General features: G+C 37.4%; 1 protein-coding gene across 1 annotated transcript in view; it reads left to right on the forward strand.

The window, feature by feature from the left end:
* Nucleotides 1-1801: 1801 nt before the first annotated feature.
* Nucleotides 1802-26822, forward strand: part of enpp1 (ectonucleotide pyrophosphatase/phosphodiesterase 1) — a 32033-nt gene continuing 7012 nt past the window's right edge. Inside the window, exons 1-14 of the mRNA XM_033991135.2 lie at nt 1802-2002; nt 7881-7953; nt 14137-14194; nt 15378-15475; nt 15992-16071; nt 16688-16807; nt 20760-20869; nt 21155-21220; nt 21307-21379; nt 21924-22032; nt 23965-24096; nt 24989-25020; nt 25312-25439; nt 26079-26148. Of these exons, the coding sequence (XP_033847026.1) occupies nt 1871-2002; nt 7881-7953; nt 14137-14194; nt 15378-15475; nt 15992-16071; nt 16688-16807; nt 20760-20869; nt 21155-21220; nt 21307-21379; nt 21924-22032; nt 23965-24096; nt 24989-25020; nt 25312-25439; nt 26079-26148 (1281 nt within the window). The 5' untranslated portion in view covers nt 1802-1870. The remainder of the gene's footprint in view (nt 2003-7880; nt 7954-14136; nt 14195-15377; nt 15476-15991; nt 16072-16687; nt 16808-20759; nt 20870-21154; nt 21221-21306; nt 21380-21923; nt 22033-23964; nt 24097-24988; nt 25021-25311; nt 25440-26078; nt 26149-26822) is intronic.

Consider the following 26822-nt stretch of genomic DNA (forward strand, 5'->3'; position numbering starts at 1 on the left):
TGACATCACACCATCAAACTGAGTCTTAAAGAAAAACAAGAAAACTACAAAACTAAAACAAAGAACTACAGCTGGGGAGGACAGGCTAAAGGTGAAAGGTCAAGGCAGTGTGGGGCCCATGCTTCACAAAAGTGCAGAGCTGGACCTCACAGGAATAAGAGCTTGTGTGTAACAGAAAAACTGATGTTTTTACGTTGGGAAAATGATTTTATTTTAATAGATACATGAAAATAACTGTGTGAGTGTGTTGAATCTGAAGGTCTAGGGGTAAAGATGTTGCAGCAGTGTCCTCTTGTGGAGAACATGCATTGATACAACAACGGAATTCATAAAACAAGCAGTTTCTTCCTTACCCAGTTCACTATTATATGAAAAAGTGAATAAATATTGACAGAGGTTATACTGAAAATAAAATATAGGTTTACTACAGCGGGCCGTATAGTATTTTGCACACCAAGCATTATATAATAGACTTTATTTGAGTTTTGTTTTTTGTTTTTTTACCCTTTCTTGTCCTAAATCAGAGGTTCTTAAACTTTACACATCAAATACTACCCAAGGAAATATTTGGACTTTGCGGTACGATCAGATAAAACAAAACAGGTCTAAAACACTAGTCTATAGGTCTATAGTGTTAAATAAACCAGGTATATAACACTAACTTGCTATAGTTCTTAACAAGGGCTAACCCAAATAAAGTGTAGACTGAATTGACTCTATTCTGCACATGTTTGAACTGCAAAGGAATCCGCGTTCCAAAGTTTAAGATCTACCGGGTTATGTCATGTTTGGCTGAAGTATAGAGGCCAGAATGCAACAGTGAGTGTGACCCTGCTCTCTCTTTGTTTACATAACACACAGAACACACATGGCCTCAGTTGTTTCCAGATGTGTGAGAACTACCAGAGGAGAGGTGCATTCTGGGTGTAGGTTTCCTCTCTGTGAGCCTGTCTCCAACTTAGGGTAAAGTCATTGCACCTGATTAATTAAAAAAGGCACTCTTAAGCCAGTATCTATATTTTTCAAGGTTTATGTAAGAAAAAAGAAAAGAAAAGACAATCGGGGGCTACAGCGCTGCATATGAGCCACATAATCTATAGTGGATGTAGGAGAAACTGATGACTGAATGAGAAAATATATAGTCTATATTATGTACCAGTATGTACCAAGACATGGTCATATGGTATGGTAGTTATGAGCTGTTCTTTATGATGCTATGGGGTTCTTTCATAAGTGCCCTCATAACATGTAATACCCATATAAAAGACATTTAATATGCTTGTCTCCTTTGTTACACCCAATACAGTATAAAGTATAAAACAGTATAAAACAACAATGCATAAGGCCTATAATAATTAAATCAATCAAACATCCACTTGCTTGATTAAAAAGTATCTGATAGCAGCATGGTTCACATTCATATAACATGCTGAGACCAGTTGGTTTTAATTAACAAGTGCTTTTGCAACCCAAGACCACTAGAGGTCAGTCACATTCTCAGGTGGGCATACTTTTTTGGAGTGATAAAGTTGGATATTTGGGCACACTTTAACGCAAAACAAACAGTAACTGAGCCAACATTTGCTTTTTAACTTACATTCACCTTTAGTCTATCTTCGTTAAAATTGTGACTAAAACAGACTACTGCTGACAGGAATGCATGGCACCCTTTTGTGCCTTTCCTCAAAAGCAGCAGGGAGATTAAAAGTGATCCTCCCGCGCGCAATACTCCTATAAACCAAGGACGTCATGCAGGATCGAGGCGGCGCTAAACAGAGCGGCTCCATATGATCCGACTCACAGCTCATCACCACAGCGCTCCACTCCACACTGGGACACACCGGGTGCTCTGACGCCCGGAACGCGCAACATGGACCAGGCCAAACCATCAGCGGAGGACCGGAGCGCGGAGCACGCGGCGTCTCTGTTCAGGAGCCCGGACTCTGAGAACCAGAGGCGGCCCACGAGCAAGAAGAGGAGCCACTGGAAAGTCATCATAGCGGTGAGGAGTTTGGGAGATGAATGCATATTTTATGTAGAGTAGAACAATAATCTATTGAAAAAGATGCATGGTACTTTGAGGTAACTCTGGTCTTTCCATGTTGTATTGTAGGTTAGTATTATGGTTAAAAAAGGTACATTCACATTTATGACTTCTAACTTTAGCTTTACAACTGGAATATTGGACTTTCTATAACATGCAACACATGAAACTACTGAACAAAAATATAGTGTTAGTTTCTATACTAAATCCAGTTGGACTGGACAATATTCAGCTAGAATGTGAATATAGAATTCAACTTATTCATGCAAATACAGCATTAACACTGGCTGCAGTTACATGCAGACTTTTGGAGTTATAAGATTATTTAATTGACATGTAAAGAGCAAATTCATCTGATTTCTTTGGGATCCATGGTCCCTCTGATTACTCACATTGGATTTTGTGGTTTACATGTCACATGTTTACATTTAAATAATCTTAAATGTCCAGAAATGAGATAATGATCAGATTTTTGGTGTGAACATAGCAAGTGGTGACAATACATGGCAACTTATTACTACTACTTTTGCACTTTGTGTAAAATAGGCTATCACCTCTTATCTTTCTATGAAAAGCTATACACAACTTATGGTTGTGTGCGTGCCTAATACGTCTAATATTATTTATTTTACTAGAACTACTCACCACTTTTAATTTTCTATAGAGACTCACCTGGTTTTCGTATTTAACATTCTCATCAGAATGCATTGACACAATGTGCTGTAGTTATTAGCATAATGTACAACCTATGACAGGACAGCTATTAAAACTCCTACTGCAGCCACTACTACCACGTACATGCAAAAAGTACATGAGTCTCCCATGATATCATCAAACCTGACTCTCCACTGACCTAAATGTGTGCCATAGAAGTATCTCACATGTCTCCTGTCTCACTACTGTTTTGCCCGTGTTTACTCTGGCAGTGCTGTGGCTGAACGCTGCCAAGGTGGACTTAGCACACTGTCTGCGACTAACTCAAATAGACAGTTTTAATCATAACTTTGTGTTACATTTCACTTTTCCCCTCTAAAATATTGAACTTCCTTATTTGCCCTAGTTTATAGATGAAGATTGAACTATTTATAATGTCCTGCACAACAACAACTACAACTATTACTTTTACTATCACCATCATACTGCTACTATTACTGCTTCTACTAATTGTACAGTAAATTCAATAGGCCATCTTCACGCTATTGGAAATTAGCCAAGTTGTATTAGTGTCTTGAAGCTAATACTAACTGAAATTCAAATTAATTAATGATGTTCAAATACACCTGCAGTTTAAATGATTTTGCACAGAAAAAAAGCACTCGACTTGTCATTAGATGCGTTTTCATAAAGTTGTTTTGCTTTCCTGTTTTTTCCTGTTTTCTTTTCCTTGTGTGACTCATGCCAACCACTTGTGCTTGTTTTCTTGGTTTTGCTAAAATGCTGAGGTCAGTTCTTTCTTGTTTGGAAACCTTTGACACATCACCTCAGGAACAGCCCATGACCAAAAGTTTAATTGAATGAGTATGGCTTTTGTGTTTGCGGGGTTGTACTTAAGAAACAAAACGGCGCTTGTGGCGCGCGTAAGGCTTAACCACACTTTTTTCCAAATTAAGGCTGGTACTTTTAGATTTATTTGTACAGTTAAACACAGGAATAGAGTCTACACCCAGACACAACACAAGGGGGATGATTTTGTCACAGTTTCTTTTGATAAAGTCAGGGTTTTGGGCACAATTTTAGATCTGGTTACAGTCAGGGTGTGTTTATTTCACTTATAGGTTAATTATGTAATGAAATGTTTAAATTATTTAGTAGTCCAAAAAATCTTTCAGTTTTTTTTATTTTTTAGATTAGATTATGAAATTGTTTTGCTCAAATAGTCAACTGGGTCCTGTTCCGTCATCAGCTTTATCACTATGAGACATGAACAACCTTGGAGACAAATCAGCTGTTTTTTATTCCCATTCTATGATTCATGGTTTTGTTTTGGATTTTTTTTTTTTAATTTACAATCATGGTGGTTACTCCTGAGTTTAAACCGCACATTATTGTAGTGTCATAGTGCACTTTAGAGACTCGCATTTACAAATGTTCCAAATTAACTGTTCACAAAAGTGTGGTTTGACTCTAAGTTGTAATGATTTCGTAGATGTTTTCATAACAATAGCTTCAGAAGGAGCATTGTTCTTGTGCGCACATGCCCTCTGAGTATCCAGGAAGTCTGTCAGTGTGTGTAAATGAGATACATGTGGTGGACTTCTGGTCAAAACCACAGTGTAATGTGCATAGCCTCAAATGGATTGTTCCTGCTGATATAAGACGGAAGTCAGGTCAGGTCCCAAAAGTGGAAAAGGGACACAGGAATAGAGTCTACACCCAGACGCCACACTAGGCGGCTGATTTACGAGGGGGCGTGTTGTTAAATAACACTTTTTAGAGCACTTTTCTGAGAGTACATTTGTATTTGTGTATCTGTAATACCTTGGTATCTGAGTGGATGCACCAAGTTGTAGTTCTGTCAGAATGTAGATGTCAGCAAGTTTCAGTCAGGGTTAGTAGTTATGACTTTTCTAGCTCTATTTTGGGTTCAGCTTTGTTATAAAGTAATTATACATTATCCAAAACGTTAACAGTACTTGTCCTCTCTGGTTTATTCACCAATGTCTAAAGCTGAAAGTTTATCAGTTAACCACAGCTAATCAGTTGCTGAGGTATTTCGCAATTAATTTAGTAAAGGAATAATTGTACACAGACCTCAAAACAAGCTGAGAGAAGAGGTTTTTGAGTATTTTTGATGGAAAACCTGTAAATATACTCAAGATGACCTCAAGCGGCCTAAGTTTAGCTTCATCTGGGTCAGTTAAACAAGAAATCTTATGTTCACTGAACTTTTACAACTTAAACAACTACGGTAATTGATTAATCGAAAGAATTCTTGTGAGATTCATTGAGCCCTATACTATTTCCACTTAGCTCTCGCCCTTCCTCACAACAGACAGAAGTGTAAAATCCCAGAGTATATGCAATTGCAGACACTATTTACTTTAGCAAACCCACGTCTCCAGGTTTTCCCCTCCATAACAGCAGCACACAGGCCCTGGTTTCAACAGACACCACGCTCCAGACGCATTTATTTAACTCGACTCATGAGGATCAAACCAGTGGGATTATTATTACATAGAAAATTCCCACAGTTCTTAGCTGTGTGTTGCACTGACTTAAGGGAAAGAGGGAAGTTGTGGAGGAGTTATATCAGGGCTATCCTTGTTCTGGTTGTTTACGTCTTTATTTGCAGACCTCAGGCAACATCCTATTTTTTTCTTTTTTTTTTCTTTGCTGGTTTCAAAGTATGGGGCTTTGTTTTTAAACTTCTGTTACAGTGTATAAAAAAGAGACCAGCATGTAGCTCCTTGTCTCTATGTTCCATTCATCTTGCATTTATTTAATCACAGGTGCTTTTATTGCCAAAAATACATGGAAGTTATGGATTCTTACTGCTGGGTTTGCCTCTCCACAGATCTGACCTGTAACTTAGCCTCTATATTGTACGACACTCCATGTAAAGTAATGAGATGGCAGATATAGCAGCAGATACAGACAGATTTGTGAGGTTGGGTGAGGAATGGGTCAGTAGTTCCTTGATGTAAATAGCTTTGAGTGATTTAAAGGCGGAAAAGTACTATATAAAAATGTGTAAAAATGTACCGTTTACCATGAATGTCCAATCCACGCGTCCCTCCTGATTGCTCAGTGGGAAAAGCGCTTTACTCTGGGCCCTGGTCATGACAACTGCATACATGATCCTAAACATCTGGCTTCAAACCACAGTTCAACTCAAGCACTAATTATACACAGGGGGGTAAGACCTGACATGGGCACGGGGCTCTGTGTAGTGGGAAGAAGGAGCAGGCAGCGGCGGTGGCCATCTTGACATCCATACATGGGACTCCAAACTGAAATGTCCCTTTAATTACACAGGGTTGGTCTGAGTCTACAGATGTAAGCCATGTGCTGGATCAACTACAGAGAACGTATGGGACAGGGAAACATAAGGAAATAGTTAGCAGTAGCATGTTTGGCAAAGTTCAAGTAAATACATCATGTTTTAGACTAATGCATGTTGGGTTTGTAAAGAAATGTGTGTAATGGATGAACCATGGGGCTTAGATTCTGGCAGGTAGGTAGAGGCAAAGCAAAAGGGTTTGAAATAGGGCTGTAGTCCTTTAGTCATGGTGCCATAGTCGACCAAAATCTGTATTATAAGTTTTGAACAAGCTGGTCAATCTACATCCGACCCACACCTATGATCATGAGCTTTACGTAATGACCGAGAGGACAAGATACAATTGGCCGAAATAGGTTTCCTTCGTAGGGTGGCTGGGTGCTCCCTTAGAGATAGGGTAAGGAGCTCGGTCACACGGGAGGAGCTGGAGGACGTGTCTGGGGTGAGGGAAGTCTGGGAGTCCCTGGTTAGACTGCTGCCCCCACGACCCCATTCCAGATAAGAGGAAGAAGATGGATGGATAGAAATTATGAACAAGCTCAAGAGGAGTGAATCTGCATTTTCTTTGACTATAGATATACTGTTTCCTAGTAGTTTTCTAAATAGTTGACAGCAATAGAGTCTTTGTCCACTGATCCAAAGGTTGGTGGTTCAAATCCCGCCCTTGACATATACATTGGTTGAGCGGTCAGATCCAGTGAGCCACAGGTTGACGCTGCGATTCCAGCTCCCACATATGAATACTGTTGTTGTGTCCTTGGGCAAGACGCTTAGCCCACTTTGCCCCCAGTGTCTGCGTACATCTGTGTGTAAATGTGCGTGTGAACGGGTGAGTGGTTCCTAAAAGCACTTTGAGTGTCTTGAAGGTGGAAAAGCGCTATAAAAAACGTGACCATGACCATGAACTGTGCAGTTGTTGTCTTTTGAGTGTGGTTTTGGTCAGAAAAGGGTCAGATCATGGATGCCATGCCCCCTTTTTGGTTGATTAATTGATTGATTGGACACGTTTTTAGTCGACCAAGAGTTTCTTTAGTTGATTAGGAGGAGTTGGATAGAATATGGTAGGTGATGAGTTCGCTAAGTATAGTAGAGTATAGGTTTGTGAACATACTGTATAAATCAAAAATGGAAGATAAAAGTTGGGCAGAGAGAATCGGCAAAGGTAGCATATACTGAAAAGGTGACAAGAAGTAGGCAATGCATTTTTTCTGGCAACATTTTAGTTTTTTTCCTCTTCAACACTCAAACGCACCTTACCTCCTATGTAAGATTATAACATAAACATGAAAACTCCCCTTCATTGTTGAGCGATTTAACCCGACACACTGTTAGCATAACCTTAAGGCCAAGAACGGAAGTTACTTTACTCGCATAAATAAGAAGAGGAAAAGGGTTTAAAGCAGAAATACAAAACACATCAGTATTAGCCAGCTGTTTTAAATGTGTGTGTCAAAATTGTCCTTCACTATTTTTCCATAGACTCAAATCATGTAAGAGTAGCATTAAAACTATAAGTCTACTCAACTTCCATGTGTTTCAATTACTCATATTTGACCACAACTCACTCTTAAAGAAACACAGAGTAGAGAAAACCAAATCACCTGTCACTAGACAACAAAATATAATTGCTTTTGTTGAATTCTAACCCTTCACTTTGGTAAAACGTAGACTTAACTGCTGATAATTTATCTTTCTGTTCTTCACTCTTCCTAGTATTTATATTTCCCTTGTTTAAACATGTCCATGTGAGGTCTGGTGTCTCTAAATAATGTCATCTGCGCCGGGATGAGAAAAATGCCTTTAAAACTCATGCCTTATTTGTGTGTACATTGACAGGTTCTGCTGCTGTGTTTTCTGGTTGTCGTGTTGGCTGTGGCCTTCTCTCTGAAGAAAGGAAGCAAAGAAAAGGGTAAGTAAAATACAAGTTTAAAGTTTACACTGACTAAATCTTTCATGAATCACTTTGTTAGCGCTTGTCAACCTACTTAATAGGTGCACTATATAAGGTTTTTGGAGGTACGCCCACTGCTTGTCGCCATAGGAATGTTGTTTCTCTGCCTGGAATGTTCAATAGTAAGGTATTAAATGTATCAATCGCCATGGAGACAAATCAGGTGACCCCATTAGGCCAAGTTACAAGTCGCGCAGAAGAGGCCCCCCGCTCATAATAAAAATACATCTTTTTCAGTGTATTTTTTTTGCGCAATACAAATCTTGTAAAAGAACAATGCAAGACAGACAAGTGTAATACCACACTGATGAACATTCTAGGCAAAGCAATAACATCTCCATGGAGACAAGCAGATGGTGGATCTCTCATCTGAAAGTAGGGTGCATTTAATTAAGTCAAAATTCCACTACGTTATACCCGGATTCCATTAGCGCAGTGGCAGAATGACAAAATGCATTGTTAAATTTCTCAACAAGGGAAAACTTTTTTGGCAGAAGGCAATTGTTAATCATTTTGCAGCTGTTCAGACTGTATAGATTCTGGGCGTAGCTTAAAACAGGAGTGAGCTGGCAGAGCTGGTGGATCATTTGTTTAAAATCGTTAACAACTTTACCCATATCTCTCTGAAGCAGGCGTGATTTAGAGGCTATGATGGATCTCTGCCAGCCCAATTGTTCTCAGCTAATTAGAGGGATGCATGCATTTTATGGTGTTATGAAGACTAGACATACAGTACAATAGTCTACAGCAGTGCTTCTCAAACTGGGGTATTTGGAGGAATACTTAGACTTCTTTTATTATAGTTCTCATTTGGATCTGGTTAAGGAATCTCTTTTTCTGTGGTTTGGTTTAGACCTCTTTTAGCCTCGGATTAGATCTGGTTTTGTCCTAATTTGAACTGGATTAAGTCATAATTTAGACCTGGTTTCTTCACTATTCACCCCTGACAATTGTGGCTTTGGATTAGTGTAGTTTTATGTAGTTGTTTTTGTTGTTTGTTTGCTGGTACTAGATGTCTGGTATGAAAATTATGGTAACTAAATTCATTTCATTCCTCAAGCGAAAACTCCCACTTGGTCTTTCACAGTGACTTCCCGAGGCGTAAATAACATATTCTGAGTTGGCAGATTTGTTAGGTTGCGTAGGAATGTAGACTAAATAACGCTTAACGCAAAGGGTAAATTAAGTTATATCAACACTGGCAACAGACAGAAAACAAGTGTATTTATATAAGTGCAGGAGATGGTACTTACAGCCCACAGCAGCTGTTAGGATTTCGAGTATATGAGGAGACTAAACATGTAATATAAACCTTTAGAAATCCACCTGAAACTCAAAACTGTTAACCCAAAAAAAGTCTTAAGTGTTATTTCCATAAATCTAACATTACCACTGACAGCTGCAGTGACTTTACCATGACACCTGACACAAAAACAATATATGCAGTACTGTTTATGATCATGAGCTGCAGTAAATAAATGAAATGTAAGTATTAAGTCGATATAGTCATTATCGTGACAGGCCTAAATGTCCCCAGTCTGCAGTGATCAGTATCAAAGATGATCCAAGGAAGGTACAATGTGTGTGTGTGTGTGTGTGTGTGTCTACTGGCTATTCATTTACAGTTCAGAACATATTGTTGTTGTTGTGTCCTTTGGCAAGATGCTTCACAGTGTCTGGTGGTGGTTGGAGAAGCAGTTCAATGAGTTCATGCATTGCTATCCTCAGAACAGTTTGTAGTTAGACTTGTAATTAAATGTAGGGAGTGAATGAATTAAACCGTTTTAAAGTTAAGACACGGCAAGTTTATTTGTATAGTGCAATTCACACGCAAAGTAATTCAAATCCTTCACAGAAAACATCATCATAACATCATAAAATTAACAAAAGAGAAGCGTGCAGAATAAAAACCTTTCAGTCATATGCACAGCTAAACAGAGCCGTTTTGAACCTGGATTTAAACATTGTCAAAGTGGAGGCCTGTCTCACATCTTCTGTTCCAGGTTTTAGCTGCATAAAACTGAAACACTGATTCTCCATGTTTAGTCCTGACTCTGGGCACCAGCAGGAGGCCTGTCCCTGAAGTCCTCAGAGTGTGAGACGGTTCATATGGCACTAACATGCGGGCATAAGCATACTTATTAAACTTCTTAGTTTGTTATATAATTGTGTAGTTTAGAATTGAGGGTAATACGATTTTGTGTACTCAGAGGGATTGACATATTAACATAACAATTTTCACTCTCGCTTTTGATGAACAGAGTGTCCTCACCCCTTGTTCTCCGCACTCCCCCTTCAGAGTGCTATCACATTACACTTGGCGTGCATTTTGCTAATGAACCTACTGCACATCAGGTTTATCAAGTTTTTTTGTACAGTTTTGTATCATGCTTTTGTATATTTATGAAGCATCATCGTGTGGGAGTATGGATGACATAGGCTTATGGCTGAGCACTGGACAGAATCTTTCAGCTAACAGTAATAAGGGTTTGAATACGGCCCGGGAAAGATCACTAAATTACTAAAACATGCAATAATGACATCTACGACCTCTTCAGGCATGGTTTTGGTGAAAGAATAACATGAAAAAGCGCATTACAAGTGTAAGCCATTATTTATTATTATTATTATTATTATTATTATTATTATTATTATTATTATTATTATTATTATTATTATTATTAAAGCATGGTAGAAAGCTAAAAAAACAAACTTGTGCATAATACCCCCTCTATTTTTTTTTCACTATTTACATTCTTTTCTGGAAGGATCTATAATGCTACGGACAACCCTGACAGCTGAAGTGATGAGCTAGGACATATGGACAGGATACAGCAGTGTGAGGGATGTTCTGTCTTCTCTCTTCTTAAACATGTCGTAAACACCAGACTGAAACTCTGACGGAATGTTTTCGAGCGCGTCTTTGGTCAAACGTGGGCAGCAGATTCTGAATGTTCTTTGTGTTAAACCACTGAACAAAAACATCCTGGTGACTGTGGTACGAGTCCCTCTCACACAGGGGTGGAGCAGTGCTTTGGCATTCACACCCTCTCCATATGAAAAACATATGAAACCAGCGCAGTTTAAAGACCTCCAATGTCTTTATATAGAAAATGTGCGCACTGTAAGGGTCATGCTGAATGGAAATAGGTGGGTCCTTTTTGCAAATAATTATAAAAACATATCCTGGCAATTAGTAGCACTTTATTACCTGGCTGCTTATGTCACATTAACATTTAGAAACCTTGATTTTACGAAGCTACTCAGACACTAAAAGAACGCTTGGCTATGCGATTGAAAGAAATGCAGGTTTTCACTGTTGTCATGGTGATATTGGGACAAGCCGGGTCAACGTTCAGTGTTATACAAAGTGTTCACAATCAGTGTTCACAGCTGATTGTTGTTAAAAGGGACATTTACTTTTGAAAACTTTATTTGAGATCTATTTTTCGATGGAGTCGTGGTCAAGACTATAGCAGACAGTTCAGTCAGCAATATATTATAAACAATATTACAAAAACAATAATTAATAGGCCTATAGAATGTGTCATAGTCTTCCAAAGGCCTGTCATATTTGGGAATTTCCAGGCATGTGATTTTGAAAAGGTTACGGTTGGCTTTTCACTATCCCTATAACCTTATTAACCATATCCCTTTCCTAACCCTGTTCCTGATCTTCCACACGTTAAATGGCACACTATACAATTGCAACGTACTATATATAGCACCAACCTTTTGAAAAAGCTCAAGAAAACTGTGTGTTATATCTGATACGCTGCTCTTGGTTCTAAGTGTGTCTGGTGAAATCTCTTGGCATCAGATGAATCCGACAGAAATAGCTGTTGAGTTTTTGTGTAATGTGGGTTTTCCCTTGGACTGGAGGCCCCTGCAGCTGGTCCCTCTAGACCGGTTCATCCCTAGTCCAGTCCAGACCACATGGACTTGGCTCAGAACTCAGTTTAGGAGGGGTTTTCTCTCTGTCGTGCTAAGAACCCATCTGTCTACTATCCACTCAGCAGTAGGATTGAACAAGGCCAAAGCTGTAACTGCTGAGTAAAGACTTTGTCACAAAACACCATTCAGGGACATGGAGGATACTATGTGTGATTGTTCTGTATCAAGGCATTAGATTAGACCGGGTTCTACAATGGGCTCTTTGTAATATGTTGTTTTGTTCGCTCTGATATACACTGGTCTGTGGGTGATGTCAGTGGAAAGATATGTCAAATAGACAAATTTGACATTGCGCTGCACTTTATATGTTTTCCATTCTACCATTGCTTTGGATTTTCCTGGGAATGTTTCACTTTCCACTTTCTTTCTGCACAAATTTAATAATTTCCAAATACATCAGAAGGTATTTTGCCTATATTTCTTCATGTACAGGATTGTCCCTTGGCTATACGGCTGGACATAAATTAAATTTGTCCTCTACATTTGAGTCATTTGACTCTTCCATTCGCCGCACCTGAGGAACCATATTCAGATCTTGAGCTCAGCTCAGGGCGACTATCTTAGCTGGAAGATTTTACCTTTTGTTCATGGGTTGGGTTGATGGGTGAAACCGGAGTGGTGGAAACCCACCCAGACATGGGAAGAAACATACAAGCTAAGAGTGTCACAAGAACAGTTAAGACTTTTAGGGGAATTCATTGTCCAAATTCAGTTTGCTATTAAATTTATTATTTTTTTGACGTTTCTGTTTGGAACAGATGTGATCTTAAAGTCACTCTCTCTTTCTCTAATATTTCCAGATGTTGCAGACAGCACTCAAATGAAATGCACTTTAGCAAACCACAGCACACCACTGGTCCTGCTCTAAACGATACCATCCAGAAATAATGACAGTTCATGAACCCAAATGCACTCAGACTCAGAGATTTTCTTGAACACAACAAAGTAAATGGAAGTTACCAGGACATAAATCTCACTGTTGGGGAAGTGAAGCACAGATATGGGAACTTTAAGCATCAAGGTTTTGGTCAGTATTTAGCTTAGACCAGCTCAAGGCCATAACCAGAGCTGTAAACATGTCACAGGTCCATATGTACTGGGGAAATTTAAGCTGAGTAAATCGACTTTGGTGGTCATTTCTCATTCCAAGTACTGTATTTATGCTATACATAGGTTGTCATAGTATCTGTGGGACAATATTTTGCTTATGGTTGTTTGATACTAAGGAAACAGGTCAATATATTATACTATATTAGTTTTAGTGTCTACTCCAGTGTATGTTTTAGTCATATAATTCTTCAGAATGTCCTTAACTTAATGGTGTTGGGCTGGGTGTTTAATTTGACCTACTTCTGTTTCCTAGAGCTTGTGGGCTACATATGTTTGCAATGGGACTCTGATCCAAGCCACATCAAACATATGCAAAAACTGCAGCTTCCCACCAGAATGGAAACTCCCTTCTGTCTTGTTCATCTGATACAGATGTAGATGAGAAAACACTCAAGTTATCCTGATTGTTGCAAGAAATGATTCATAATCACCCAGAGTGCCTGTGATTGTGACAGATCCCTTTTTTTAAACTATTGTCGGTAATATTGAGGGAAGTAGATTTAGTAACAAAGAGCATAATCCTTCCTCATAATAGAAAAGACAGGATAACTTGAGAAACCCTTTATTTGCCTCACAATGCGGAATCCGTGGTATAGGTGTTGGCTATAAAAAAAAACAAAAACACATTAATAATAATAATAATAATAATAATAATAATAATAATAATAATAATAATAATAATAATAATAATAATAATAATCATCATCATCATCATCATCATCATCATCATCATCATCATCATCATCATCATCTACAACTAGAAATATGTAGGTCTTAGTAAAAAAATATATTTGTCAGCTAATAATTTTAAGGAGTTGAAGATTTGGTATTTAAATATAGAAAGGCAGATTAAACTCATGATACACAAGTTTAACCTTTAGTCTTTATATAAATACATTGTTTCCTAGTACGTTTTTCTGCATAAATAATTGCTTTTGCATGAGCTCCTGTGCAGGTGTAGTGTTGTGAGTGCGGTTCAGGTCAGCTATTCCTTCTTTTTAGTCGCTTGCAACTCTATGGCTTTTATTGATATAACCTGATATCACCTGAAAAACGTATTTGTATTTTGTTTGTCAGGAAAAGTCTGGCTCCAGGGCACATTTGAAGACCTCCAGATGCCTCAGTGCCCACCTGGGTGAGTTTTTATGTCCTGCTCTCAACCAAGAAATGTCTCTGTGTTCTTTTAAGGTTTTTTCAAGTGTGTGGTGTGGGTGGCTGCTACGGAAAACTCTACCCAGTCTAGCCTACTGTTGTTCTTTTTCAACAAAACATGGCTGCTGATGTGGAAACTTGTGGAAACTAGGCTAATGGCTAATTCATGCTAATGGTTAGTGCTTTGGGAGCGACCTCATTACTCTGTGGAAAATTATACAGACGCAAAAACAGACGGCGTTGGTAATGTTTTATTAATATGCCAGGCTGTTTTGTTTTATTGTTGATATCAGTCAATGTCATGTTGTTTTTGTGACTACCTGGCCATTAAATACATAAATGAACAATACAAAAACATACAGTATGGCAGTTTTTTGTTTTTTGTTTTAGTTTTTTTATTTATTTTTTTTTACAAACAGTAAACAAAACTATCTGTCCTACACATCTGTCCTCACATGCATGTAGCTAATAAATCGCAGTTTTCAATGTTTATTTACGCAATCGAATAAAGCACCATTATTTAAAACCTAAGCGTGTGAGCGTCTGTTTATAATATGTATACAACAGACCTACAGACCTTGTGAATGTCTAAAAATAACATATATAGGCCTAATTATTTTTAGTGCCGGTTTATGAGTTACGTATTTTCAACCACTGTAACCAAGACTACTGTTTATCCAGGCCAAAATATAACCAAAATATTCAGGGAAAGAGTCTAGAAAGAGTTAAGAACGCTTCGAGATTGATTGGGAGAAATACGAGTTCCAAGTAATAAGCATGAACCACAACTACCAGACAGAGCAAACTCATGTAGGGGTCAGTGTCACAAAATTTGAATTGAATTGTCAGATGTCTTCCATATTTACGTCATATTTTGATGCCATATAGAAAGCTCCAGTAGTGCATTGCATAACATTTTAGTCAATGTTCATGTTTTCGACTTTATATATATATGACCTCGCTTTCTGTTTAAAAAAAAAAGTAATCTACCGCTATACAGACATTTGCTACCACTGCAGAATAACATCATTTCAAGAAAAGAAACACAGGATTTTCCTCAGAATTCTTGCTTAAGTTTACGTATTTTGTTCCTTCTTTTAGAATTTCCGATATCTCTTTTTATATCTATTTTACTCAGACTACTTCCTTGTTTTTTTGGTTGCCAGGTTCAACAAACCTCCTCTAATCCTTGTGTCTTTGGACGGGTTCAGGGCAGAATATCTGAAGGACCACAGCAGTCACATCCCTGTCATCAACATGCTAAGTAAACAAGACATTTATATTCACCCTACAAACTACACTTAGTTTATAAAATACTTTACTCACGTAGTTTTTGCAGTTCACATAGTTCCCTTGGCACCTAGGGAAGTAAGGTTAGGATCTCATGTAATCTAGTTTATGAAGCCCATATAAATATAAAGCAAAATTAATATTGTTTAAACCCTTAAATGAGCATGATGTAACTTTTCTGTTGATGGAGGGGGGGTCTGTCACCTGCCTGTCTCCATGGAAACGTATTTTTTGTGTGCGTCTGTGTATAATTTTCACAGTATACCGTTCATTTTATTCATTTCCAGGTGTTTCATTGGAGGCAAGCAGGTTGTGGAAGTTACACATACACGTACCATCTGCTGCCCATTTTGTGTACATCATTTGAATTTTTTATTGCATCAACAAATCCAAATTAGAAAAAAAAAAATGTATGGATACTTGTATTTGCCATGTTAACGCCACATAACAACAAGAACCATCTGATAAATACATACATTTATTATTTCAGGAAAGTACGGCACCACGACTCCAAACATGCGCCCGGTGTATCCTACCAAGACCTTTCCAAACCACTACAGCATTGTGACGGTGAGGAGAACGATTTTTTATTCCACACAATGAAGCGTTGTCCCAGTGAAGTTTCCTCTCAAGCAACTTCCCTTTGGTTTGATTCAGAGCAGACAGAAGACAGATTACTGGGAGGGTCCATTGAGCCAGAAGAAATCTAGAGAAAGGGGATTGCAGTTTGTGGATGGCTAGAGGAAGCAGACTTAAATGAATAATTGTAAACAAATGCCACAAGGAGAGTTGGGACAAAGTTTGGTCTTGGTCTGTAGTTAAAATAAATATGGATAAGCTTTGGGTGAGCTGTGACATTTCTTTATGCAACATTAGAGTTTATTTGTATTTTATTTGGCTTACAGACCCTGGTATCTAGGTCAAATCTCTGGGTTTACGTATTATGTTAGCTGATACTGCTCTCAAAATCACCTGAAGAGTGATATTTTGTCCGTTAGAACATTTTCCTTGATGAAAAGAAAAGCGCTATATAAAAAATGTGACATAAAATTAGAAATATTGTCTTTTCAGAATATGATTTCCCCATTTTAATTCATTATTTTAACTATATTTCCATGTTATGCCTATGCCATTGTCTAGATTTATAAAACACTAAGTAGTTTGTTTTTGTGAATTGTCTTTGCAGGGTCTTTATCCAGAGTCCCATGGCATAGTGGACAACAAAATGTACGACGTGAGGAGAAACGCTTTCTTCAGCCTCAGAAGTGATGAGAAGTTCAACGCAGAGTGGTACCAGGGCCAACCAGTGAGTAATGTGGACTCATTAGTATTAAGCTAAGGTACTACATACTCCTTGTTCTAGCACTAGTTGAGTAGTATAGTGATTTTCCAGGTACTTTTGATACTTTTTAAATCCTCCTCAGTGACTACTACTAATATGATGTCTGAATTATGCTTATTTTCTGAGCTACAGTCACACAAGGACTGAGCACACTATAGACCAGTATAGCTCGCTTAGACTTTTATTCTTTTTTTTCACACAACTACCTCTATTTTACATATCCATCTGTATTTTGTCTTTGATGCACTGAATAAGTGACTGTGAAAATCCCTGCGGCACCTGCGCTCTCATTCGTCATCTCTAAGTGACAACGGAGGCAGATTACCATAATGACAGTCAAATATTTAAAAAGCCCCTTGTCTCTGTTTGAATTTACAGGAGAGCACAATTAGTTGCAGAGTTACAGTAATGGAGAGTCCGCAATTGCGCTCTATCGGCGATGATAGCATCCGTCTCTATAGGGTTAACACACAAATTCTGTATATTTATTTATATTGAGTTTTCCCTCAAACAGAAAACACCCTGTTCCACCTTGTGATGTCATGTGGTAACCCAGGAAGTCCTCCACTGTGTTTTTAAACTCCATACACCTTCATTTGGATAATTTCAGAACTGGAATTTCCTATATCTACTAAACAAAAAGTAAAAGGCAGCTGTTAACTAGAAAAACACCACTTCATGACATCACAAAGGAGGACAGAGCATTTTGAGCTTTGGCGATATAGACAGACTAATAATAAATGATTACTCAGACATGTGTGAATGGAACAAAACACAAGTCCAGGTACGTTTTTGATGAGGTAACAGCATTATAACATGGCTTAAACATCAGAAAAGTCAGTTTTGTGTAATATAGGACCTTGAATCAATGTTATTCAATGTGACCAACAGTGACACTTGATACTTTTATGATTTTTATTACAGTGCATATCAACCAACAGATTACCAGAGTGAGCTAATAGGCAGTTTTCATGTGGTTGTGTTTGCCAGCACTGAATATCTCCACAAACAACCAATCGAACATCATTACCAAAAAAAATATGACAAATAGATCTGGGTAGTACGAATAAAAGAGCAAAGCACGACCCCAATACAGTAAGGGAAGCCTTTTCATTACATGCTATCCATACACACATTTAAATGCTTGTGCCACTTCTTCTTAGCAGTTCATTGAAACGTATCTTTATCACACGGATTTCTAAATATGACCACACATAATCAAAGCAAGTCGCACTTTAAACCTATTCTCTTGAAAACCTGCCATTTCCTCCACGCACAATCGTTACTGTACACGGTGCCAGACTTAACTGTAAAAAGGAACCCGTGAAAGATACCCAACCCGTATTTAGTGGCTTGTGTTGTGTTGAATATGTGTTGAAGCCGTGAAGTCTACGGTATTTAAGCAGCTCTCCCACTGGGGCCCTCCTGTAATTAACTGGAAGTGAATGGCACAAGACACGTTTATCTGACAAATCCAAAAATCTCTTGCTGGTTTTGATCTTATTTTAATGAGCAGTGGCAGATGTGACAGCTCAAAGAAGGTAGTTAGTGGTTTTCCTCCTTAAATCGATGAGCTACATGACAGACGACACAGCTCTATTTCAAAACACAGGAACAGTTTCAAGGAAGATTTGGTGAGAGACATTTTAGGCCTGTCACAATAATTACTATAACGACTTATTGTTCAGTGTATGAAAGGTAGAACGATATATTTTGGGGCTCAGTGTTTATCGTGTGCATAATTTTGCTGCAATAGTGGGAGGTTTCTGGTATGTTTTATGTAATACGGTAAGATTGACATTTTTAAAAGTGTATCGGGGCACAGCCGCTCAGACCTTCAGCTCAGCTTCAAAAACAGCCTTTTAATTATTGGACAATTTGTTGTTTTTCTTGAAGACTAACGTGTGCATACTTAGCTCCGTGTTTGGTGTCAAAATGCCGACGCAGGTAGTTCACTTTCACAACCGACCGCGTCTCATAACACAAAAAACATACCGGTTTTTCTCCTTGAACTAACACACACTTGTATTCACCTTCACCTTTCCTGAAACTGCCGACAATTTTTCTGAACATTTTGGGATCATTTGCAAATATTTCTCAGTTCCACTTGTTGGAAAAATCTCATTAGTTTATGGTCGATGCACACAGTAAAGCAGCACGGACTTATTTTAAAATGACAGTCATTCCTTTCAATTTACCTTCTCGCGGGCCACATAAAATCATGTGGCGGGCCTCATTTGGCCCCCGGGCTTTGAGTTTGACGCATGTGCTGTAGAAGGATGAAAAAGTATCTTCCAGAACTAATTATTGCTTCATTCTGCTATGTATTTGTTGTCACTCATGCTTTTTAATAACACTATATTTTTTTTTATTGATTATCCAAAGTAATTCCTCACTTTCCTTACGCATTTCTAACATCCTAATTATTCGCCGTGAAGAGTTACATGCGCCCTGACCAACTTTCGTAGACCAATACCAACTAGCATGCTAACAACACACTTCCCAAACGTCGTAAGATAAAACGCTTTATAATTAGATGCAGATTACAGACAGCGTTATATTGTGCATTTTTGTCAACAAGGTCAAAAATTCTTCCTCGTATCCAGATCTTTATATAACAAGCAGCATGTGTGACAGCTTGGGGTGTGGAGGTTGTTAGTGGTTTTCCTCCTTAAATCTTCTTCTCTCCTCTGCTAAGTGACAGACGACTCCATTGGAAAACACAGGACCGCAGGGATTTCCAGGAAGGAGCCAGCGGGAAGTAGTGAGCCGTGATGTGTCTGTAGTGTCTGTAAAAACAAGTGCACCATCAAAGACTGTATACATGAATAATATTACGTATCGGTCTAGTTTATATTGATTTTCTGTCAGAGCAGTGACGAATGGCTCTGTAATGGACTAAACCTAAAGACTGAGTTAGTAGTTGAATTAATTATGAGTTTTCTTTAAGTGCTTTTGTCCGTTCTCTTTATGTTAATAGCGACAAGCAATACAGTAAAGTGAATGCTTTTTAAACTGCGCCACACTGATGGATATGAGGTGTAGATAACCTTGACACGATGAACTTCTACCTAAAACATGGGTACAAAGCCAAGTACTAAATAACCTTTAACAAACGACTTGAATGTAAACTACGAAATTTATCAAATCTCTTCATTGAAAATTACAGTTGTGCGTTCCATTGTCTTTTCGTCGTTGTATTGTCTTCGTCTTCGTCTCGTTTTTGGACTGTCCTTACTGTGCTGAATCAGACCCCTGCAGCGTGATCTCTTTAGCTACACTTGATCTACGCCCAAATCTTTTCAAAGTCTTGTTCCTACGACACGTTTATAAATGAGGGACTATTTCCAAAAATCTTCCCATTGCATTTGCTTATTTTAGCCTGCTGCCTCTGAGCCAACAGGAAAAATGTGTTCAGTTTTGTGGGTGGTTGTGCCAAATCGTTCCATCTGGTATGCACACGGAAACCGGGCTTACATTTGAGCTGTGGGTCCTTTCCTTGTATGAAGCGCAAAATTCATGATTGATTTTTTTTTTTTTTTTAACTGCAGAATTTCATTTTGTAGTATTTATTTGCAATTTTGTATAGTTAAAGATCTTAGTCAGCTCTTTTATCTCACAAGGGAATTAAATCCATATATAGGAATAGGAAGCTTAAACAAAGCATTGAATTTATGTCTTAAATGAAGATAGGGGTGGGATTTAATAAGTTTTTTTCTTCCCACTCCTTTTTGAGCTTATATAAGTATTAATTTGTGAAATGTACTTTAAGTGTACCTGATATGCTCGAAATAAATGAATAAATTAATAAATAAAAATAATAAAAATAATAAATAAATCCACTTTAGTTAATAATTTTCCATTGCCAAGTGCTCATATCAAACAGATTGCATCATTTTTTTGCTTTTCTTCACAGGTCTGGGTGACAGCGATGCGTCACAATTTAAAAACAGCCACTTTCTTTTGGCCCGGATCAGATGTGAACGTCACTGGGACATTCCCCACATTCTACCACACGTATGACAAGTAAGTATGATTGTTGTATTGTTTAAAGTGCTGAGAGTTGGGGTCAGCTGTTTGTAGCTGTGTAATACACGCCATTTTAATAGTTCCAACATTTTAAAATATAAGTTAAAATGTGATAATTGTCTACACACGTGCATCTTATACATTACCTAGTTAGTTTAATGTGCATGTCACTCATACACACATCACTTTTTAAACTTCTAGCGTATTCAAGCTGGTAAATTAGTATAAATTGAGTTGTTCTTTTTATACATATATTAAAAGATGGTTTGTGTCTGTTAACAGAAGCATCGACTTTGAGAAGAGAATCACCACAGTGTTCGAGTGGCTCAGTTTACCTCAAGGAGAACGGTATTAAAAAAAATAAATAAAATAAAGTGTTATATAATACTTTATAAACCTGTACTCTAAACTCAACCTTCCTTTTGTATTTTCAGACCTGATTTCTTCACTCTGTACTTTGAAGAACCAGACCATTCCGGACACCATTTTGGTCCAGGGAGCAATGAGGTCCAAATTACAATATACTGCTGTTTCTGAATCAGCTGTTTAGTCACTGAACATACAAAGGTTAACTAATGCTTAACATGATTGTGTGAGAGACAGTAAATCATTTTAAAATATGGACGTACTGCCCTTAACATATCCAGGCATTATCTTATACAACTATATTTTCATTATGTTCAGAGACTGTTGTACTTTTGCTTAATTATGTGAAAAAATATATATATTTGGGCAAACTGAAATCACCATTATATTAAAAAAAATGATTCATGAACTGTCAAAAACAAAGCTTAAGATTTAGTCTAGATTTGTTTCTAGTATGTATATCTAACTTTTTAAGATTCAGGTTTTAAAATAATCTTTTTCCTGGGCCAGAACAACAACCCCAATTCAGAATAAAATGTATGAATTTACAATTAAGTGCTCATGCGTAAGGCCGTAGCCACATGACATTCTATAATTAAACAAATAATAAAATATACACAAAAATAGACATTAAGTATTATAATGTGTATAGTGTGTACTTGTTGAACTGTTGCTGTGTTATTAGGTGATTGAAGCGCTGGAAAAAGTGGACCGGATTCTGGGAATGCTGATGGACGGACTCAAAGAGAGGAACCTGCACAAATGTGTCAATCTGATCGTGGTTTCTGATCACGGTGAGAGCTGCATTATCGACACACAAACTACTCCACACACTGCTAGGACAGTCAGTACAGAGGAGCACAGATCAAGTAGGGACAGGGTGTGCGGGCAAAGGATCAAATTGGTCTTTAAAATTACTCAAGGTCTAAAAGCTGCACAAAAACACATGCAACGAAACTTTTTAATTAATTTTTCCCAGAGTTGACAACAATGATTCAAGTAAAAAATGTCTCCCTGAGTTTCAGAGTGATGAACGTTTAGCACTGTTTCTATGGCAATAGACAACAAAAAAAACAAAAAAACAACATATTTTGGATCATCAAAAGTTGCAAAAATTGCACCCATGAATAAAATGTGACTGCGTAACTGGGATATTGCTATAGTTCATATTTTTCTCAAGCAAGTAAAAAAGTTGCTGTTTTCTAATAAAATTTACATAAATTGTCAATTTTCAAAGCACAGACTGATCAGATGGATCTCAGGTGTGCTTGTAAATCCTAATGGACTAGTTCAATCAGTTTCACCTTTATATGAATCAGATGTTTTTATCTTATGAAGATGTCAATGTAATTTATCGATCTTTCTACATGAATTCATCGTTTTTGGATTCTCAAGAAAATCAGTATTGTACCCAACTCTTTCCACAGAAGTAAACCAAATGCCTGTCGTACTATTAGATAACCTTGACGATGATGATGATGATGTTCAACCTAAAACATGCACAAAAGGTTTATATTCAGATAATTGAGTCTTGACCGTGCCAAGCTCAAGATCTTAAGATGGCTGTCAGCTTGTCCCAGTGGCATTAAGGGATGGGTCAAATGTAGATGACAAATTTCCTTACAAAGCCAAGTACTAAGTAACAAATGGATCTCAGACGTGCCTGTAAATCCGAATGGACTAGTTCAGTCTGTTTAACCTTTATATGAATCAGACGTTTTATGTTGTCAAGATAATTTTCATTTTGATGAGTTAATGTAATTTATGGATCTTTCTACATGAATTCATCGTTTTTGGATTCTCAAGAAAATCAGTATTGTACCCAACCCTTTCCACAGAAGTAAACCAAATGCCTGTCGTATTATTATCTATATTCAAAACACATGTATCTGAGTTCTGTCTCAGTCTCTGTCACATCACAGCTCCACAACACTACTAATTAATGTACGATTTAGTGTAGTGTGATGAGGGCAAGAGAAAATGTCACACCCAATGGGATGTCAACAAGTGTAAAAATAAACCAAAATTACACCCAGCATCTGCAGTGAATTTCAAGAGTTGTGACAGTGACAGGGACGAGGCATTCAAAGGAGGCCAGGGGGCAAAAGATCTCATCATCCATCAGCAAGTTTGTCTGATAAATGAATGAAAATGAAAATTTTATTTTGACTTTGAATGTATAGAAACATGTTTTCATTTATAGTTTCAGGCTATACGTTTGAATATGTAAGTAATGTAATCAAATGTATTTTATTCCTCCTGAGGGATTCAATCTGGGCCAAAACTCTTAGGACAGCTGCAGACCTATAGATAGATAGATAGATAGACCTATACACAACGTTACATGAAAAGTAAACGTTACATGTGTTTTTGCCTGATTTAAAATTCTCCGAAGTTTAGAGCAGGGGTGTCCAAACCTTTTATAGAGCGAGTCACATTTTGAAACCCATAGAAATATTTAAGACTCCACCACATTAAAAACAGAGTGTTTATTTATTGTATTTATTTATTCATATATTTTCAAAGACGCTATTTTCACTCCTCGTTGCTGCAGAAAAGTTGCACACTCCAGGACTAGGCTTCAGATACATCGCACCATCTGAAGTGAATATCAAAACATTTCAAGTCACACGATATATTTTGATACACCTCTGCATAACACCATGGTAATATCAGCAATGCAGACCGTGTGTTCTTTGTTACATCATCCTCTGCTCTGTTCTCAGGTATGGAAGAGGCTTCTTGTGAAAAAGCTGTTTTTGTGTCATCGTTCGTTAACAATACCGAAGACTTCTCTGTGATCCAGGGCCCAGCCGCTCGGATCCGACCCTCACGTCTTCCTCAGGAGTTCTTCACGTGTGAGTTGTTGTTGATACAAGTGTGTTTTTTCCCACTGCTCCTAAATCACTCACTGTCAGATTGTTTGTAACTCTTGTAGCCAACTTTGAGCTCTCAACTAGAGTGTTGGCAGAATATGACAAAATTGTTTAGATTGTTGTTAATGTTATTTACTTATTTATGTATATTTATCTATTCCTTTGCAATTTGGTGTAGCTTTAACTTTTTTTTGGATTAAATTAAAGCCACACAAAGTAACATTTCTGGTCTGCCATGCGCTTGTCTCCATGAATATGTTATTGTTCCACATTTTAGCGATAAATTACTTGCATTTATCTTGCATTTAACCTCCTGAGACCCGAGCTCTTGCAGGACTTTATTTGCAAAAACTAAGTGCCTGAACACAGCAACATTTTTCCTGAGTGTAAAAACAATTGTGCCTCTTGGAACAATGTGTCTCATTTGAAGTGCTGCAAACAGGTGCAGGAAGATATATGCTTTAACAAAAATAAATAAAATAATACATAAATAAAAATTATAAATAAATACCGGTAAATTAAATAAAAAAATAAATAATAAATAAATACATACATAAAATAAAACAAATAAAACTAAATAAATAAGTAAATAAAATAAAATAAATAAATATTCTGAACATTCTGAACTCTTAGAAATATTCAAAATTGAACATTTTTGCATTGTTGCTGTTCTTGTTGTTGTTGTTGTTCTTCTAAAAAATTGCATTGTGGCCTAGACAACCCAAAATGTGTTGTCCACAGATGAGGACGCCAGGTCTCAGCAGCTTAAACCTATACAAGTGTTTCTATATGCGATGGAGACAAGCTGATAGCAGAAAAGTTACATTCTATATCTTTAAATGCATGTTCTTGTTCTTTTGTCCTATTTCTACAGTCGACTACGAAGACCTGATTGAGCGTCTGTCGGTATGTCTACTACTGTCTTTTACATCCGGTTTGATCCTGGTTAACATCTGAATTAGTCACACCAAATGTTTCAAAATGTTCATTATTTTCTCAATATGTTTTATCCTTCAGCTCTGTTTTATTTTTGTCTAATCTCTATGTTGACGTTAGTTGTTTCAGTCTGTCGGCATGCCAACTATGTCCAACCTTATCCTTTTACACCCAGCAGAAGAATGAAAGATTATCCGCTTGATTGAGCCTAAGTCAAACATTGTCTTATCTGTGGGTTGATTGTTCTGGTGTGATGTTAAGTGCAGGACGCCTGACCAGCCAATGAGACCCTACCTCAAAGAGCACCTCCCCAAACGGTTCCACTTCGCCAACAATGAGAGGATAGAGAGGGGGCACCTGTACATGAAGGAGGGCTGGCAGGCTTCTATGTGAGTTAGCAAGCTTAATGTTTACAATAATACACATTTTAGAAGCACGATTAGATGATTCAACATATCTCCCCCCAAAATAAAAAGTGCTTCATATTAACTGAGCTGGTTTATATCACTAATATTACGCAGAAAGTTTAGTCAAACATGAGCACTGGTGATGTATTAGATAGAAAATTAAGGATTTCACAGCTGTTTTGTCAAGATTTAGTGTTTCTTTTCTCAATAATCTTACACTAAATCTTAAAATAGTGACGCCTCTATCCAAGAATTATGTTAATGAACTGTCAAACACAAGTTATTGCATGCTAAAATAAAAAAAAATACAAAAATCAATGTTATAAAGTTGGTTTGCCGTGAATATATTACAGAAATCACATCTGAATCTTCACTAAAACCAATCTTTTGAAAAACAGACAGTTGCCAACCTAGTTCTTCTGTGTTTACAAAGATTATCATGGCTCTTTTTGTAGAAATGCACTCCTAGTAAAACACACCAGCAATTATACAATCAGAGAAAATTACTTCAAGACACAAGATCAAATGGGGCTCTACAAACAACAGTATTATGTTATTTGTTTTGCTGGAGTTGCATTCGGAAAACACAGACTTCTTAATGGTGTGGTTTTATATTTTCAGGACCAAAAAGGAAATGAAATACTGCTCCGGAGGATTCCACGGGTCAGATAACCTCTTCAAGAACATGCAGGTTAGATACACGACAAAAGGGAAGTGCGTCTGGCAGATAAATGAAGCAAAATCCTTGGCTTTTTGGACGTGGACGTATTTATAGTCTTGGCACTTTTATAGTAACTAAACAGGATGCAGTAGGATTGGCCTGAAAACACCCTAATGCAGTGCTTTATCTGGACTAAAAATGGTCTTTACATAAGGTCAATGTCACAGTATAACTCCTAGAATATGGAAGTGGGTAAGACTTTATAATAAGTACACTGTTTATAGCTTTAACACAGCATAAATACATAATGAACAAATGGTTTATCAAGAATGATTGAGGCTTAACAACTACTTAATTAAGGAGTTAGGGGTTATGGTATTAATCAAGTAATTACCAAGCCTGAAGTCTTCTTAATGAACTATTTCTGCATTATGAATTAACTCCTGCTCTGTTTTTAATTAAGGTGTAGGTATTATAAAGTGTTAGAATGGTAAAAATAAAAAAAAAAAATAAAAAAAAAACTTTCATTAATTGTATAACATTTTACAAAGATTTTAGATTCACTCAGTCTCTTGTACTAGTCCTTCAATGTTTTAACTATCTGCCCTCTTTCCCTCTTACCCAGTCCCTCGGGTTCAGAATTTTAAAGCGTGTTGGCAGGAATCCTGCTTTTAGCATCAGATTGAACTTGGATTTACCTCAAC

The sequence above is a fragment of the Periophthalmus magnuspinnatus genome, chromosome 24, assembly GCF_009829125.3.
Source record: "Periophthalmus magnuspinnatus isolate fPerMag1 chromosome 24, fPerMag1.2.pri, whole genome shotgun sequence".
Lineage (NCBI taxonomy): Eukaryota > Metazoa > Chordata > Actinopteri > Gobiiformes > Gobiidae > Periophthalmus > Periophthalmus magnuspinnatus.